The sequence below is a fragment of the Crocodylus siamensis genome, chromosome 10 (genome assembly GCF_052110815.1).
Source record: "Crocodylus siamensis isolate JL-2025a chromosome 10, ASM5211081v1, whole genome shotgun sequence".
NCBI lineage: Eukaryota > Metazoa > Chordata > Crocodylia > Crocodylidae > Crocodylus > Crocodylus siamensis.
In genome coordinates, this window is record NC_143404.1 from 71,072,258 (window position 1) to 71,091,251 (window position 18,994).

The following is an 18,994-nucleotide window of genomic DNA, read 5'->3' on the forward strand; positions in this document are numbered from 1 at the left end:
GAGACAGTAGATGTCCTGAGTTGTCAGGAAGATCCTTCAGAAGGAGAAGGTATAACTGTTTTGCTTCATGTCCTTTTCTCTTCTTTATTATAATTATTATAATGAAACTATTGGGTTGCAGTTAAAGCATCCTGCTCTCCAAGATGATTAATAATCAGACAATAATATCATGTGTATTTCAAAGGGAATTCTCCCTCCACTCTCCTCCCCAGTCTAACACAATTTTCATCTTTTACTTTTTGTCACAAATGCTTCTATGGGAGGTGTATGTTTGTTGGGGGTGGAAATTGAGACAGCCATGACCTACAAGGCACATGGATATTATAGCAAATATAGTATAACAGTTCAGATTTTAAGAGGCAGAGGAACTTAAATTTAAAGCAGCTGTCTATGTTGACTTTTTTGGGCCATGTATCTCTAATGTTAAGCCTTTCCACAGTACTGATGGCTCTTCTTCATATGAGGTTAGGTCTGCCTGATCAAAGTCCAGTCATAAAGCCAGGCTTGTTCCCTTCTAGTAAAACTGTCTGGAACAGATGGGTCTTTATTTTAAATAGGTGACTAAAAGCTAATCCAGTTTTCTGAAAATGTCTTTATTTCTCCAGCTACTCTCTTAAAAAATATCATTGTGAATGATATTCACAAGTTCTTCTGTATCATGTTATCTGGAGTCATTTCATGTGCATGTGGTAGATGAATGCAAACTGCCAGTTAGATGCCTACCTGGTGTCTAGTATATAATTATGTATAGATATGCAAATTTAGTCATGTGTACACAATTCTAAAAAATGGCTTTAAATAGCTGTCTCATATTGTTTGTTTGAGTCTAATACCCACACATTGTTATGGCAAAGTTCAGTTTCTGAATGAAATGAGAAAATATGCTTTATTCTGTAATAGAGCATCCCCTGGGCTCACGACTTCGCATGTTGGTCTCACTGCTCAAACAGCACTTTAGAATAATATTTTGTTACAGTGGGCTTCAAACAGAAGCATAAAGACTGGCAGAATTTCTGGTGGAGAGTCTAGCATTATGGAATTGTGCACATGGCAGAGATTGTGAATCTAGTTCATGTGGAAGTGAGATATTGGCACAAATTATAAGACCTGTCCTGACTGCAAGCTTCATGTGCATTGCTTTGTTTTTTTAGGCCTGGATTAAGCCTAAATTAGAAGGCTTTTTACATGAGTGGTAGAAATTTTTAATGAGCATTATGTCAACAAAGAAGTATCTTGAGACATTAGCAGGGTTATTCTCATTTGATGGGGGGGCCTGAATGGATAGCAAGCTTAACTCATAGTATCTTCAGAAGTGAATTAAGTTGCATCTGGTTTAAATTTATTTAATATATGGAAATTGCATATGTATTGTGCCTATACTTTAGTGGCCTATAAAAACTTAAATATTAATTTATCATTTTGCTGCTTTGTATTCTTTGAATTTTACTCTATCTACAATATGGGGAAAATGATTAAATTTTAGTTAAGGCTAAAACATTTATTTTAAAACTTTCTTTTAAATAAATAAACTTGATTGAGAACTTGAGGCAATGAAAACATCTTTTGGCAATAACACACCAAAAAAACCCTAAGACATTGGGCCCGCACATTTGGGTGTTTGTTGGGCTGATTGCTGAGGCTAGCAAGGGTGGGGAAAGCCCAGTAAATTGTCATCAGTTTAATGTGTTGCCTACAGCTTCCATCATAGAACTGCTTTTAGGTTTGTGCCCATAGGATCTGATGAACAAAGGTGTTTTAGTGGTCCATGTTTGAGAGTGGGGGGAGGTATTTAGATATGTAGAGAACAACCTCTTCAGTTCAAAAGGGACAGTTAATGAGGAAATGGTATATTAATCCTATCCTGTCTATGTTATAATGCTAAAAATGTCTTGATTTCACAGAAAAGAAGTTAAAGTTCAGGCAAAATAGCTTCCTAGTCTTTGTATGTTACTGATTCATTCTATTGGGTGGGAATTTGAAGCTTTCTGAAATGTGGTCTCCAATCTGTCTATTGTTCTTCTGACACTTGACAGCATTTATAGCCCCACAGCACCAATATAGCAAGAAAAATAGCTAGTTTCAATTGGCTTTTACTGTTTGAGGATTTAAACTATTCAGTGTGCTATACATAATACTTTTTCCCTGTGGAACTACTGCCACAGAATGCTATTTGATATTTTGCATCTATCAGTGTAGTTTTATTTCTAGTCTTTTTTTTTTTTTTTAACTAAACCTTAAATGGTAAAAACTGACAGGCATTTTACCAGGCAGTTTCAGTAATTTAGTGACACATTTCTACAATAATCCTATGATAATCTGAAGTATGGTCTCTGGTATGTGACGCCTCGTTGAGACACTACTGCCTTTCAGAGCATTGAACTTCTGTTTTGATGTCTCTTAATAATATGAATTATTTGAATAACTGGTAAGGAAAATACATCATATTAGGAGTGCACAATCTACACTAGGCAATAAATTGTATTTTGCTTATAGACTAATCCTTGGAGACTATTTAGTTCCATGCAGTTTATTTTTCATAGAAGTATTGTATATAAAATAAGTCTTTTTAAATTTGCACTGTATTTGAATATAACACTTTCACTCCCTCCTGCCCCCCTCCAAACAGGATCTGTGGAGAAGGAAACGCAACGATTCCCAAATGAATAACCGAAAGGAAGATATGGAGATTGCCTCCCATTACCGTCATCTACTTCGTGAGCTTAATGAGCAGAGACAACACGGCATCCTCTGTGATGTTTGCATTATAGTGGAAGGAAAGATCTTCAAGGCTCATAAAAATGTTTTGCTCGGGAGTAGTCGGTACTTCAAGACACTGTACTGCCAGGTGCAAAAGACATCTGACCAGGCAACAGTCACTCATTTAGACATTGTAACTGCACAGGGCTTTAAAGCAATCATTGACTTCATGTATTCTGCACACCTAGCATTGACCAGCAGAAATGTCATTGAGGTCATGTCAGCTGCTAGCTATCTGCAAATGACTGATATTGTCCAAGCCTGTCACAATTTCATAAAAGCAGCTCTTGACATAAGCATAAAATCTGATGCCTCAGATGACCTTGTTGACTATGAACTTGGAGCTCCTTCCAGCAGTAGTACGGATGCTTTGATCTCAGCAGTCGTGGCTGGCAGGAGTATATCTCCATGGTTAGCTCGGAGAACGAGTCCAGCAAACTCCTCTGGAGATTCTGCCATTGCTAGCTGTCATGAAGGAGGGAGCAGTTATGGAAAAGAGGATCAGGAACCAAAAACTGATAGCCACGATGACATTTCATCCCAGTCTCTTTGGTCCAGTGACATGGGTTATGGGTCTCTACGTATCAAAGAGGAGCAAGTTTCACCGTCGCATTACGGAGGGAATGAATTACGTTCTGCCAAGGATAGTGCAATACAGAATGCTTTGTCGGAGCAAGGAGCAGGGGATGGCTGGCAGCCCACAGGACGCAGAAAGAACAGAAAAAATAAAGAAACTGTGCGTCACATTACTCAGCAAGTAGAGGATGACAGCAGGGCAAGCTCTCCCATGCCGTCTTTTTTACCTGCCTCAGGATGGCCATACAACAGTCGTGACACAAGTAAGTCTTTTTATTTAATTTCCAGCAGCAAATGCTCTAGTAATGTTAATAGTCATCTTCATTGAAGTGCTATCATTTCATAGTGGAACATAGGAACTTTGTGTCTCTAGGTGGGTTACTCCTACTGTGCCTCGGTCAGTGGGAACCTGAAGTCAGAGCTCTCTGATAAGTGTTCATTTGTCTGCAAAATGAGTCCGTAGTGTCAGTCTGCTCTTCAGGTGGCTGTAGAAGTTGTCAAAAATGTAATGTAGTTAGTAGTCTTGGTGAGGTAAAATTTGACACAGCTTGCCCACCTGGTAGAATAACGGAGTCGGATCAGTGCCGTGAACACTTCTTTTATAAGGAATGAATATCAGTATCATAAGGAACTGCATAGTAGCACCTTTAAAAACTGCCATTGAGCACTGGATAGACAAAGTTTAAGGGCAGTATAGTATCCATATTTTTTCTTTATATCAAAAGTCAGATGTAGCAAGCAGTTGGTAGCTTTTAAGAATGGGGCCCTGATGTAATTTCATGGTTTAAACCTTCGGTTTTCTTTTGAGTGTTTCCAGTCTTTCAGTGCATGATTTTCAATATGTGGAGAGGGAGGAAATCATGTTCCTGAGCTCTTGAATTTTCAGCAACTATAGTATTTTCAGAATAAGGTTGTCCAGCTATCTTTGTTAAGCACCAGTTATTTTAGACCAAAGAATGTTTGCCTGGAAATGTTATGCCTTGGATTTTTTGAGAAGCTGGAGGGAGAGTTAGGTGTCTGCATGCCACTGAATTACATAAAAACTGGATGTGCGGCAGCTTGTGCCTTTGTCAAAATCCCAGTGTCTGTCAACAGCTAAAAAAAATTGTTCTACTTCATGCTGGGATATAAAAGCAAAAAACAGAGGGGTTGTGTATGACTGCTTTTCAAAAATTTTGCAAGAAAGAGGTAAAAATGTTGAGGGTGGAGAGCTGGAGACTCTTTATTTCTGATGTTATTTGAATTTGCACAACAGTGTTAATATGGTAGCTTTGGCTATTTGTGATCTGAAATTTGAGTGTTAAATGCCTCAACATCAAATTTTGTGAAGCACATGATACTTTTATTCTGTTACCTTTATTTGTGCTGTAACAGTTTGATATGCCATCTTGATCATTCCAGTAGCCTGGTAATGCAATTTAAAATATTCTGATTCTAACCAACAGTGTCAAATGACTTAATATTAAGATTGATCTCTAATAAATGGATGTTGGAATCATAATCCTCAAACTTCAGGGTACTTTTCAATAAAGGCTCAAAGTTGACTGCCTGTGATACTATTCAAGCATAAATATTTCTTGCTCACACATCACCCTGGAAAAGTGACTCAAGCATTTATTCTATCCATGCAGTAGATGCTTTTTGGACAGCTTTAGAGTAAAATACATGTATATTTATTTGACTGACTGCAAAAATAGACTGCAGTACTAATAGTAGGAATAAGTTCTTGGATCATTTTACAAGTACTATTTTCTAAAGCATAAGTCAAAGAATCGATTAGTAAGAGTTTCTATTGTTGGGATTAATATCTGTGTCACTCAGTTCCTAATTGTTAAAGTACTGAACAGTATTTAATTAACAGAAATAGAGGTCTGTTCAGTTTCTTGGGGATGGGAAGGGGAAAGTTTCCAGTGCAGTGTTGTTTTAGCTGCTTCAATGGATACTGTAAAATAGTTGAGACCCTAATGTGTTTTCTTACGTTGGTGCCTACAGGCTTGAATTATTAGTCCTTTTTTTTTTTCAAAATGAAACCTTGAAATATTTAATCTTTTCACCAGTTCGTGTAAACCAGAAAGAGAAGCTTAAAACAATTTTCACTTTTCCAAATTGAATGACATGCCTGGAATAACAGTTTATTTTACTAATGAGGATTGTCCATGCTAACAAGGATCTTCCCATGTGATAGCTGCGCCTTCTGAGCACCGTGGTCCCCAGCCTTGTTAGAGAAAGGGGATATGTGTGGGTCACCCATGGTCTCTCCACCTTAGGAGGTAGGGAGATGACCCACTAGAGATTTAATCCTGTTCTTTGTACTGTTGAAGAGTCATGCAGTCCTTTTTTCAATGGGCCTAGTATTTGCTGCATGGGCAGACTCTGGATCCAGTGCCCTTTTCCATAGTTCTTTGAGTGCATACTGGTACCCAAGATCCATGCAGTGGCAAGATCAAACTTTATGTATTTAAGATAAAAAGTTGTTTTTCTCTCTAGCCTGTATTTGTTCTTGGGTTTTTGGTGGTGGTGTGGTGTTTTGTTTTTAAATGTCTGGATGCATCCTATATTTGGTATTTGAGCTGCTTGCCAGCAGCAAGTTTTCCTCCTTTGTCTAATTCTACAGGTATTCTGAGTGACATCGAATAGGCCACTCATACAAGCTTACCTCTCACTTCTGATAAGGGGAGAATAGGAAAAAAGCCAATTTAGCTAACTGCTTCTCCCCCACATGTGGGGCTTTTTTGCATCTAATATTTCCCATCTCCAGCAGGTGGAAGCAACCCTCTTATTAGCTGCTAGATCTCCTTAGCTGCTAGGGATCTGCTTAAGTTAGTTATTGATGCTTTTACACTTCTTTAGGTTCTTGGCTTTCATATTTAATCTAGAGTCCAAAAGTAGGCTAGAGATTTCACAAACATAAAGACAGTTGCCATCCATGAAGAAATAATGATCTGTATTGACAAGTGCTTGCAATATACAGGCAAGGAGTTTGAAGTGATGTTTAGCGTGTGTTATGTTAGATTTCCTTTAAAAATCTAGCTTTGTCTGCTGTGATTTAACAAGATATTTTTCTTTTTCATTCTGGCTTCACTTTTTTATGTATAATAATTACTTTTTGCTTTTGCCTGTTGGAAGTATCCTTCTCTACACTGTCCACAGCAAAGGAGAAGTAATGCCTTGGCACTGAAGGGATTGGCACTTGATGTATCATGGCAACAGACATGTTAGAGATACCTAAGAAAAAACTGTCTAAAGCTTTTAATATTGTGAGGTTTGGTTACAATTTTTTCCTATCCAGATGTAATAAGAAGCATTTTGAGACTTCAGGAAGTCTGATTTCAGAATAGGACAGTATTTCCAAAGTTTACTAGACTAAGGGTTACAACATGGACTCCCTGGTAGGGTGAAGGCTGATTAATGCATATTCCCCCCTTCCTCCAAGGCCATTAGTTCTTTATAAACTAAAAAGCACCGATGACTCATGGTGGAATTGTGTAGGGTCATCGCTTGGTGTTCCCCAAAACGTTTTCATGATACCGTGAAGGAGCTTAATTATATGGAGAGCTTGCTTCATTCCCCATCTCCTCAGTCCCTTTTAGTGCTGCGTGATTAAGATGTTCTGCCCATAATTTTTCCTTCCTTTATACCTGGAATAAGTACTGCTGATTCCTTCCTTTATCTTTGTGTCTACTGATATCTAGAACAGTGTTTCTCTGCCAGGTTTTTTGGTACCCAGGGGAGCTGTGTAGCCCTTTTAAGGGTGCAGTATAAGCACTGTTAGGTTTATACACCCACACAGGGTTTCACAAGATAAACTCAGAGGTTTCAAATAGGAATCCATAATATCACAGCCGTTCTGACCCAAGTTCATTGCAATGGAAGATTTACTCTATTTTTCTGTAGTCAAAAAAAAATGAATGAAAGTGAAAAGCTGACATTTTCTGAGGGGTGCCTTGTGCCTAAAGGTTGAGAACCCTGCCTTGCATGTTCTTGTTCTGTGTTCATATTCTTAGCATATGCTGTTTAGTTTCTAGGTTTGCAGTTATCCAGAGCAAAGGAGAATAGGGCTTGTGGGATATTGCTGCTCTGCTGTGAGAGATACAATAGGAGCACTGCTTTCTTTGAAGGAAAGAAACTAGACAAGCCAAGGGTGGGGTATTTTATTTATTTATTTATTTTTGGTATTAAAGCCAAGGAGAAAGAATGGAGGGATTTATTTCTTTCATTTAGAGGACTTCTGGACATGTGAAAAGATGTGTGCTCCTTTAAGTTTTTTTTCTGCCCAAATGTATTAAAATAGCAACTTCTGAAACCTGAGCTTTCCAATTGTGGGATCGTCATCATAGAGTAACCAAATAGAAGCTTTTTAAAAAGATTTGCCTGGCTGGCTTAGTTTTTACTTTTTATTTCATTTCAAACCCCTTAATATTACCAGACAACAAAAAATGCTTTATCTTTGAACAGTTTTCTGGTTTTTTGAGGGTTTTTTTTCCCAAGGCTGCTGTTCAGTTAATGCTAGGAATATACCTTTTACAGGATTAAGGAGAGTCTGAGACTCTGAACTAAGGGATTTGATGGTATTAGAGGCTGGCTTCATAGAGGTCAATTATCTTCACTAGAAGAGCTGTTAGCCTTAAAGAACATGTGTTGCTTTTTACATATAATTGAAACTTTTTTCTCTGTATGCGCATGTGTGCATGTGTGCTAAGAAATTTATTAATGTTTTGCTAATACAGATCAACTTGGACATAGTAATTGTTATTCAGGAACTTATTTAAAAGGGAGCACTCTTTGTTATTTTTTGAATTTTTCCAGCATCGAGCTTGGAATGATGTTGTTGCTATGTCACATAGTCAGTGGCACGAAAATGAAAGATTTGTAAAATAAAACTGAATAGTAGTTTTTAAAGACACAAATTTTGGAACTTTTAATCAAGTTTCGATACCTAGTGCCCTTCAATTGAGAGAGAGAGAATTTACGCCATTGTATGCAATAGCTGCATTATGAATAAATTTCTCTTATGGTTATATAAACCAAAAGCATTAATCCCATGGAAGTTAAAAAGGGATGCATCTTCTTATGTAGGCTTCCAGATTCATCTGGTATAACTGACCCGTGTTTTGAAGATGGGACATGTGTTTTTCCTATCTGTTCAGTATTAAAATGCTCTATAATTTTTTTGACCCAAAAAACTGTTCCCCAGCTCAAATATTTTATTATGTGCAGTATTGTACTGGGAAACGGAGATGGTTCAAGCCCATTTTTCCCCCGTCTGATTCAACACAGTCCTGCTGTCTGCCATGAGAGGCTGTCCTCAAAGACTGAAGGAAAGTGGTATCATAAGACTTTCTTTCCTTTTCCCAGAAACCAAGCCCAAAAGAAAATTACTTGCTGGAGTTGTCTGTGAATAGCAGTCCATAATATTTTTATTATATATTGGGTTATGCCAAAGGGATGGTTCTTGGATGGAGGCCGAGAGTCTCTGCTGCTCTCCTTCCACCCAACTTCAGGCTAGTGTTGGGCAAGAAGGTGTTTAGACCTAGCAGAGGGGGTCAGCTAGATGTACCCCAGGGAGGGGTTTTATTTGTTTGTTGTTGTTGTTGGGGGGTTTTAAGAGCAAGTAAGAAGATAGATGATATGCAGGGGTATCTGTAAATTTGAGTAGCAAAACCAAGGGAAAATATGCAGCCTCCTAATCCTCCAACAGTCGCACAGAATGTTTCAGTGCTCTCAAGATACAGCCGCTACTTCACTATTAAATGTTTAAGGAGTAGAGGAGAAAATGCCTGTAGGCTATCAGAGCAGTGCAAGAATATGGTGTTACTTTTCAAACTGAAGTGTCAAGATGTCAACAAGCTACTTCCAGTTTCACATTATATGCACCAAAGAAAAAACCTAGTGAAATCCAGTACTGTGTTTTTAAGGTGGAATTAATGGAACCAAGACAGACTTGGTTCTGAAGGAATATTTTTTTTCACATTGTGGGGTTTTTTGACCAACATGTTCCATCAGATTTCACTCTTTAGAATATTAAAATAGATTTTAATAAGCAAACAAAATGAGCACCTCTTAAATGAGAGACGTGTATTTTTTTTTTCTTGGAATAAAGGATTAGTGAAATGCCATGACATTTCTGCAGAAAACTGGTAAGAGTCCAACTACTATGCATCTAATACTGGAACAAGCAGAATGAAAAATATACCTTTCAGGGAAAGGGGCAGGGCAAGGTGCCATGGGGGATCCCAGCTGCTTAGTCTTGAGCTGTGATACTGGAAAGAGTCCCCTCTCCAGAGCAGTATGCTGAACCTCCTTGCAATTCAGCTACCCTATAATATTTTTCTACTTAAAGTAGAGGCACTGCAGTCCAGATGTCGGCAGATGACAATCAGCCATGTATCATATCAATGGCAGGGAGAGTTGCTTGTTCATCTCCCTTCTGTAAGGAAGCTGCTACACTGTAGGGATGGCACCACCATTGCAGGGTATCTTTTGTGGCTCTTTACCTAGCAGGCAAAATAACCATCTGGCATCTTACCTAAGCAGACAGTAAGTATCCTGCCAACCATGCATCTTTGCTAAAGTCTCAAGTCCAAATTTAGCAGCTGATGGACTTGTTTGTTGATGGCAAATGCTTCCTTTTGTGCTTCAGAGCAGATACTGGCTCAAGGACATTTTCTTTCACTCTTGGCTTCAAGGCAGTATTTTCCTCTCCTTCCCCCAAAGCCCAAGGCTCATAAGGGATATCAGATTAGGTACAGCCATGGTACTGCTGCTCAGCTCAATGAGAGCGACAAGTTCTCACCTGTATTGCATCCATCTACACAGCAGCAGGTTTATTTCACCCATCACCACACTCATAGTTTCATAGTTTCTAGGGTCGGAAGGGACCTGAGCAGATCATCGAGTCCGACCCCCTGCCATGGCAGGAAAGAGTACTGGGGTCAAACGACCCCAGCAAGGTGTTCATCTAACCTCCTCTTAAAAACCCCCAGGTTAGGAGCCTGCACCACTTCTCTTGGAAGTTGGTTCCAGATCCTGGCCGCCCTGACCATGAAGTAGCACCTCCTGATGTCTAGCCCAAACCTACCCTCTGTCAGCTTGTGACCTGTTATTCCTGGTCACTCCTGACAGTGCTCGGGGGAACAGGGACTCCCCCAATGCCTACTGATTTCTCCCCCCCCGACTAGTTTATAACAGGTCACTAGATCCCCCCTCAGCCTTCTCTTGTGGAGACTGAACAGGTTCAGGTCCTGTAGCCTCTCCTCATAGGGCCTGCCCTGTTGTCCCCTGACCATGCGAGTGGCCTCCTCTGGACCCTCTCCATGCTGTCCACATCCCTCTTGAAGTGCGGCACCCAGAACTGGATGCAGTACTCCAACTGTGGCCTGACCAGTGCTGCATAGAGGGGGAGGATCACCTCTTTGGACCTGCTCGAGATGCATCTGTAGATGCATGACAAGGTACAGTTGGCCTTCCTGACTGCGTCCCCGCACTGCCGGCCCATGTTCATCTTGGAGTCAATTATGACTCCAAGATCTTTTTTCTGCCTCCGTGCTGACAAGAGGGGAGTTCCCCAACCTGTAGGTATGGTGCCGGTTGTTCCTCCCCAGGTACATCACTTTGCACTTGTCTGTGTTGAATCAAATCCTATTCTTATCTGCACACCCATGTAACCTGTCTAGGTCTGATTGTAGCCTGTTGCATCCTTCTAGTGTGCCCACGTCCCCCCACATCTTCGTGTCATCAGCAAATTTGAACAGGGTGCTTTTTACCCCCTCATCCAAATCGCTGATGAAGATGTTGAACAGTGTGGGCCCGAGGACCGAGCCCTGCGGGACCCCACTGCCCACGTCCTTCCAGGTTGAGAAGGACCCATCCACTACCACACTCTGGGTGCGGCCCTCCAGCCAGTTGGCGACCCATTTGACTGTGTGGGTGTCGACACCACAGTTCCCCAGTTTCTTAATGAGAACGGGGTGAGAGACAGTGTCCAAAGCCCTCCGGAAGTCCAGGAAGACGATGTCCACTGCTCCCCCTACATCTAATGATCTGGTGATCAGATCGTAAAAGGCCACCAGGTTGGTCTGACAGGACCTGCCACTGATGAACCCGTGTTGGTTGTCCCTAAGCATGCAGTCCCCTGCTGGCCCCTCCTGGATGTGTGCCAGCATAATTTTCTCAAACAGCTTGCCTAGGATCAAGGTAAGACTAACTGGCCTATAGTTTCCCGGGTCCTTCTTCCTCCCTTTTTTGAAGATGGGGACCACGTTAGCCCTCTTCCAGTCCTCCGCCACCACACCAGAGCACCACAAGTGCTCATAAAGCCGTGCCAGGGGTCCTGCAATGACCTTGGCCAATTCCTTTAGAACTCTAGGGTGGAGATTGTCCGGACTGGCTGACTTGAATACGTCCAGTCCCTCCAGAAGCTGCCTAACTAACTAGTTCCTCACTAATCCTTGGCCCAGGTGTGCCTCTCCTGGGGCCCGAGGGGGGCCCAGCAGGGAGGTGGCTGTTCTGGTCCCTACTTAAGAAGACGGAGGCAAAGAAATCATTAAACATGTTAGCTTTGTCGTCTGGTGTGACTACCAAATTTCCCAACGCTTCCTGCAGGGGCCCCACGTTACCCGGGACCTTCTTTTTACCCCATATGTATTTAAAGAGGGACTTCTTATTGTCCTTAATCTGGGAAGCTAGTCCTAATTCCATCTCTGCCTTGGCCTTCCTGACTGCCCCCCTACATCCCCGAGCAACACCAGTATAGTCATCCCTGGTGATGACCCCTTCTTTACATTGGGTGTTCACCTCCCTTTTAGCAAGGAGACATTCCCGGATGCTTTTGGTGAGCCATGGAGGCTTGTGTGCCCTCCTGCTCCCTTTGATCCTCGTTGTTATTACCTTCCTTTGGGCTTGGAGGATTATCTCCTTAAGGAGCAACCACTCTCCTTGGACACCTGGCTCCCCTCCCCTCTGGGACCTCAGCGCTTCCCCAACTACCCTACTTAGCTCGTTGAAGTTTGCCCTCCTGAAATCTAGGGCTGCTGCCTTACTGCAGGCCTTTGCCTTCTGTGAGAATAAATTGGCAATGAAACACCCACCCTGAGTTTCTCACCAAAGTGGAACTAGACTTCTGTTTTAACTATGCCACCAACCTTCCTGACTTCTTCCTAAAACCAAAGATAAATGAAACTCTGCACTTCAGATGTTCCCAAAGCATTGGTTCACAGACAAGCAGGACAAAAGCAGTTCAGGAAATGAGCCATTTATTTGTAGCATTAGAGAAGGCTATGAAAGGTCTGGTACCTAAAGATGATGCTCAAGCACAGTGATCCAAAACATGTGGTTCTGGCAGAATTGGAATCCAGTCATATTCTGCACTTCATTTGAGGGATGAATACCAAATTACTTAAGCCCTTTTGTAACTTTAAACAAAGGCTTCAGAAATTTTACAAAGCAGAAGTTTGTCAGATTTACAAAAGATCTCTCTATAGCCAAGGAATGGAAATTCCTCTTTGCCTCCTTGAAACATTAAGGCAGTGGTTCTCAACCTTTGGGTAGACTCAAGGCACCCCTTATTTGTCTTGAAGCACCCATCAGAAAATGCCAGCACTTTGTTTTCACTCATTTTTTGACTACAGAAAAATAATAGAGCAGTTTTTTCTGTTGTAGAGACCTTGGAAAGACCACAACAGGTAAGAATGTTTCTGATAGGGTTGACAAGCTGGTCAGTTGACTGGTCGAAGATTATGGCAATTTTACTGAAAAAACCTCTACATTTATTTTTGTAGTTTTCTTGACGGATGTGGTTTTTTTGTTTGTTTTTTTAATTGTTCATTGACACATTTCTTCATGAAAATTGTATACTTTCTCTGCATTATTTGAACCTGTTGGCAGTTTTTTTACTATTTTTGACTGATATATTTGACCAGTCAGTTGACCAAACTTTTTATTTGACTCGCCAAATACCTAATCCTAGTTTCTGATGCTTTGGATTCCTATTTGAAAGCTCTGGGTTTATCTTTTGAATCCTGTGTAGGTGGTTGTACTCTTAACAGTCTTATTATTGAACAACACCCCCATACCACCCTTAAAAGGATCTTTTGGTGCCCCAGGGTGCTGGAACGCACTGGTTGAGAATCACTGCCTTAAGGTATATGCCCTGTTCATCTTTGGGACCCCTGCGATCTCATGAAAATGCATGGGTATATGGCTATGTTGGCACTTAGTACAAGGATGAATTTCTAAACCTAGGTAATTAAATTTTTCAGCTATTTCTAAAACTGTTATTTGAACTATACTCTTAAATGTTTATGTATATATAACACACATACCACAAGCTTTCAGTTTTTGATCACATTAATCATCTGAACTAGGCATTGCTACTGTATCATTCTGGGAATTCAGTGCACATAAGTTATTGCTGCTCACAAGCACCTGAAGTTGTTTTTATGGAGTGGAAGTCACCGGGTTGATACATGATGCTGTTTTTGTGTTACCTGTTGTCTGTTATGTAAAATAGTTTGTTCTACAATAAAAAGAAAATGTTTAGAATTTTTTACTTAGCTAGTAAGGGGGATAGTTGCATGCTTATTTGTAGCAACTATTTAATAGCTAAATATAAGGATATTATTTCATAAACCGTTCTTGTGATAATGAAGTCAGCTCAATCAAGAAATACAACAGCTGAAAACCACCTGTGGTGAATAAGGGATAAATGGCTAGAGGAAATGAGTGACTAAATTATATATCATACATATGGACATTTTAAAAGGGGGGTGGAAACTGCAACTAATTTTCAAATCACTTTCCAGGCAGCACTGATTTTGTTTTGATATTACCCATCAGTCATTTAATTTTGCTGGGTTTTTCCTTAAGTATGCATACTCATCTGCGTGTACATGTTGATATTCTTTTTTATAAAGGAGAAAGGAAAAGTTGCTTGGAAATTTAATACTTCACAATTTTTTATAAAAAGTACTAAATGTTACCAAGTACAATTCCTTTTATTTATACAGGTATATTGTAAACAGATCCGGGCCATTCATGCTTTTGGTGACTCATCCATTAATTGGCCCTCTTTGGTTCTAATGACTGTATATTAAAATCTGTTTCCAACAGATTTTTTTGTTTTGTTTTAGGAAATTGATTTTACGACAAATCCACTTCTTAACCTTGGCATGCTTTCAGGGTTTTTTTGAGAGAAGAATGGTATGGTTCCTATTGTGATATTTGGTAACATATTAGTCCACATTGTGGAGTAAGTGTTTTGGGTAATTAGAAGTAAAAAATTGAGCTGTGTTGGCTTAGGGTTCTTACTGTTCATATACAGTAGCTAATTCATATACATGTAAGGAGATTGTAAGAACTATTATTGTAAAACATATAACGTTCTAGCTTTACATGGTGCTTTGCAAATTCTTATTTTCTAAGTAACACGAGGAAAAACACCAAACATTTTGAAGTAAGATTTATGGTGAGTAAAGTTAATAGGGGAAGCAGAGGGAATATTACTTGAGTAGATGGATTTGGAAGAGATGGGGCTTGGCAGGTTGGTACAGGGAGACTTTGGTGTAAAAGGCTGATGAGAAAGCAGAGAACGAAGTAAAGGATGGAAAGAGGATTATGCTAATGTGATAGTGAAGTGTACAAAGTGGAACAAGAGAAAAAGTAATGGCAAATAAGTGTAATGTGAGAGAAGCTTGAACAGACCCTTTTGATAAGAAGAAAGTACTTGAGTTTAATGTAGTGAAACAAGCCGGTGAGGGACTTGGAAGGGTGGAACATCAGCAACTGTTGGAGATGGATCGTGAAGAGACAAGGCAGTGAGATTAGACAGGAGATGATCATAATCCGAGTTCATGTTGGGTGCAAGTATAGGTGTTCAGAGATGATTAGCATAGGCAGCTGCACAAAAACATACATTGACATGATATTTCTTACACATGTTTTAAACTTTCGTATTTTGCCATCCCCATAGTATCACAGGGAAATGTAAAATGCAAGATATCTGGTTTGTTTCATAAAAAATGTGATTTACAAATAAACTTGAATGACACAACTCAGTTTTGTGGTGAGTGAGATTTTTGTCTGTAAGCAGTGATAATTATTAGTGTTCCTAGTTTCCTGTAAAACTTGAAACATTTCACTTGTTAGAGCATTTCAGCAGGGTGTCTGGCTACTTTCAGTTAGCAGAGGCTGCATACTTTTTGCTGTCTTCTTAAAGTTTGAACACCTAACTTAATTCCTCAGCTGAATTCCTCCCCAGGTGGGCATTGTAGGTAAAACTGCTGGATCAGGCTTCAGTTCCTGATTTTTCTCACAGGATTTTCTTTGTGACCTTGAGCAGATCAATTAATCTTTGTCTCAGTTCCCCATTTATACAGTGTCTATAATGCTTCCTTTTTCGTGATTCTTCTTTAAACTACAAGCCCTTCAGAATCTCTTTCTAGGCCTAACATTGGGGGAAATACTTGATCTCTGTTTTAGTATCAAGAGTTAACGTTGCACAAATAATTAAGATCCTACTGACTTCTTTCCCTTTTCCCCTACTCTCACACACGTGCACACCCCTGCATTAGTTCCAAATGCTATTACAGCCCAATGAACCAGCATGCAGATTTTTTGTAATATCTTACTGTATCATGCTAATGTATGGGGATTTATCCTCGGGGGAGGGAGGGGAGGACTTGTAATATGAATTGGAAATAAAGTTTTGTGGTGTCTGAAATCTTTAGTTCTGTATTCGAGTCTGTTGAGGGGGGTGGTTGGAGAGCGTCTTTTGGAGCAATGTACAAATTTCATCTAGCTTTTGAGATTTCAAAAGCTTTGCCACAGGAAGCTGAACTTTGTTACATGGACTCTGTTGTCTGTTAGCCTTCACCTTTTTTTTTTTTTTTTTTTTTTTTTTAAGTATTTGCAGATGAAATCTAAAACACTTTGAACTGTACTGCAGATATATGGAAAATAGTGCTGCTTCTGCATGCCTCTTCTACCCTTCTTCCAGGCATGGGAGAGTGAACAACCTGTTTTGATTTTGACTGCTCTCCTTGCCTACACAAGGTTAAAAGTTATTTTCTCTGCACTGTAGCCTCTCCCAGGCCATATCTGTGAATCTAGTCAGGTTGTCTAAAATCTAAAAAAAGAACAAAAAATTAACAAATTGCAGCTTTTATAGAAGAAAATAAACATATCAAAGCAGATGCTAAAAAAAGCCTCAGTAGGTGGCTATAGAGCATACATTATGTGGTATTGAAATGATGTCTGCAGCATGGCACGTAAATCTTAGTCTCTTGCAGCCTACGCTGGTATCTGGCAGAGGAATTCATTCATTTGTCCATCGTGGTTCCTATGTGCACTCCACCTCCAGGAAGTCTGTCTATAGTAGGTGGTTGGCTTCAACAGTATGTGGCATTACTTCACTGACTGCTTTCTTTTGCATCTCCCTCCTGCCCCCACCAGAAACTTGCCCTTTTATGAGAATTGTACTCGCCAAGAACAAATTTGAAATTTGTAAATTTTTGATGGCTGCTTATTTTAAACATAACGTGTTCCTGTCCTTGAGTATTCTCCAAGTATCTCCTCCCCCAATATCTTTTTATAAAATTACTGAGCTTTTGTTTTAGGGTAACATCTCTCTTGGCAGACTTGGCTAAGATGTACTTGAGCAAATCTTTGCCTGGAGTGGGCCCACTGTGAAACTTCTGTCCAGTAGCAATGATACAGAACAGTACGTTTAAATTCCTAAACTCTTAACTTGCTAAATCAGGGTGCAGGGCCCTTCATCTGGCCTGTAGGGCCAAAAGGTTGAACTCCTCTGGCTTAGACAGTGTAGAATAAACTGTATACTATACATCAGGGACCTCCTTCCATTTTTCCCTCTACCCCAAAAAGTTTCTTTGGACTTTTTCAAGTGGTGACTCCCAGCTACCATATATGGCACAAAGGAGCACTCCCTTGTTGTCTTGTAATTAGTGGTTTTTGGGAAGTCTCTTTCCAAGTCACTTGTCAGTGAAAATGATGCCTCTCTGTGTTCCTTCTCTTCCTATATAGGAATATCCTTCTTTTAAATCAGCCTTCAAGAACTGGTGTAAATAGTATTATTATGTAACAACTGAACGATGATTTTTGCTCCCAGAGGAAGGAAGGATGTGTTGCTTCTAAGTCTGAAGGGGCAGAAAATAAAACCAATTCCTTCACATACAGGGCATCTTTTAACATATGGGGAGAGGGGAATTTTCCAAGACTCTCTGAATAGTAAAATTCCAGCTTCAGGGGAGTTTTCCATTAATTGCTGAAGAGGAAGCTATTAACTTTCAACCCTGTGGTAAGGGATGGCAAATCACCAGAGAATTTCTTCCCAATTACATTGCCAATTTTTTGGGTCCATACAAAATTAAAAAAAAAAAAAAAGAAAAAACCTTGAGGAAATAGGGCCAAGATAATTTCAGGAACAGTGTCCTGTTCAAAAACTGTCTTGCCCAGGCAGATGCTGTACACCTCCCATCTTCAAGTCCTTGTGTGGTCAGGGTATTTGTATACTTAGAAAAGCAGTGAGATGAGAGGGACGTTCAGTTTACTTGGTAGTTGGAAGCAATTATAGTTAAAACCAGATCACTTTACTCTTAGCATACTTTGCATCTCAAAGATTACAGTGTGAAGAACAATCTGTTTTTAAATTAAGCAGTTCCCAATTTGTCAATCCAGTTTGAACTCTTGATAGTTTCCCCTCTGCTCCAGGCTCATCAAAGCATCTGCTTCTTTGGACCTTGGCCCTCTACTGCCATGCATAGCTCTGTTGAACAGACATGTTTTAATGCGCTTATTTAAAGCTTATTCAGCCCCTATCTCCCTGTTTTGTTTTACTTGAGCTGTCACAAAAGGAGGCATTAAGCATTAAACTTGTGCAAGGCAAATAAGGGATTGTGCATCATCTAAAGAAAAATAATTGTACAGCGTGGCTACCTAATTGACATGAGGCTTTTGGGTGTAGCTTCTTCAAAGCAAAGTGCATGAGGTTGTGAAGTGTATGTATGCATGTTGAAGTTTCCATATGTATTGTTTGGGAAAATCTGGCCCTGGGGTTTTGTGCAGTGCAAGCTGGCAGCTTCTCCAAATAACTGTTTTTAAAAAGCTGCCTCCGAGACAAACTTCAGCATCTTTTTGCCAGATGCTTCTTTTTCGATATGATTTCCCATCTTTCATACCAAGTGTATTCTAGTCAGATGTCTTAACTATTCATTATAGGGATGGATCACTTTTTATCATAGACAGAAAAGCACTGTTCAGGGAGCAGGATGCTGAGTTGATCTTTCCCCCACCTCCCTTCCATCATTGTGAGTGTAGTCAATGATATAATATCATGGAACAACGTTTCTTTACAGTTTGCTTTAAGGAAGCCAGTTTGAGGGTAAAAGACTATGTTAACAAGACTATAGTTTCAGCGTTTTGCCTGCATAGTTTGGGGAAAAATACAGAGCAATCTGCCCTACTTGTCCCTTGACAAGTAAATTGGATCTGTCATCTGGAATATGATTGTGTTACCTATAGGTAAATGAAAGGTGTGAGGGAACTGCCCCTTCATTGAGTAGTTAATACTCATTTCCAAAAGAGAGGATTCATGATGCACCTTCTCTCTCAAGTGCATATTTTGCTGCAGACCACCAAATGTACAGAT

At 40.0% G+C, this 18,994-nt stretch overlaps 1 protein-coding gene across 3 annotated transcripts in view; it reads left to right on the forward strand.

Annotated features, from left to right (window-relative positions):
* ZBTB46 (zinc finger and BTB domain containing 46) overlaps positions 1-18,994 on the forward strand; it is an 83,238-nt gene that overhangs the window by 20,412 nt on the left and 43,832 nt on the right. For all 3 annotated transcript variants that reach the window (XM_090064127.1, XM_090064126.1, XM_090064125.1), the window contains one exon: positions 2,627-3,596. In XM_090064127.1, coding sequence (XP_089920253.1) covers positions 2,660-3,596 — 937 coding nt within the window. In that variant the 5' untranslated portion in view covers positions 2,627-2,659. The remainder of the gene's footprint in view (positions 1-2,626; positions 3,597-18,994) is intronic.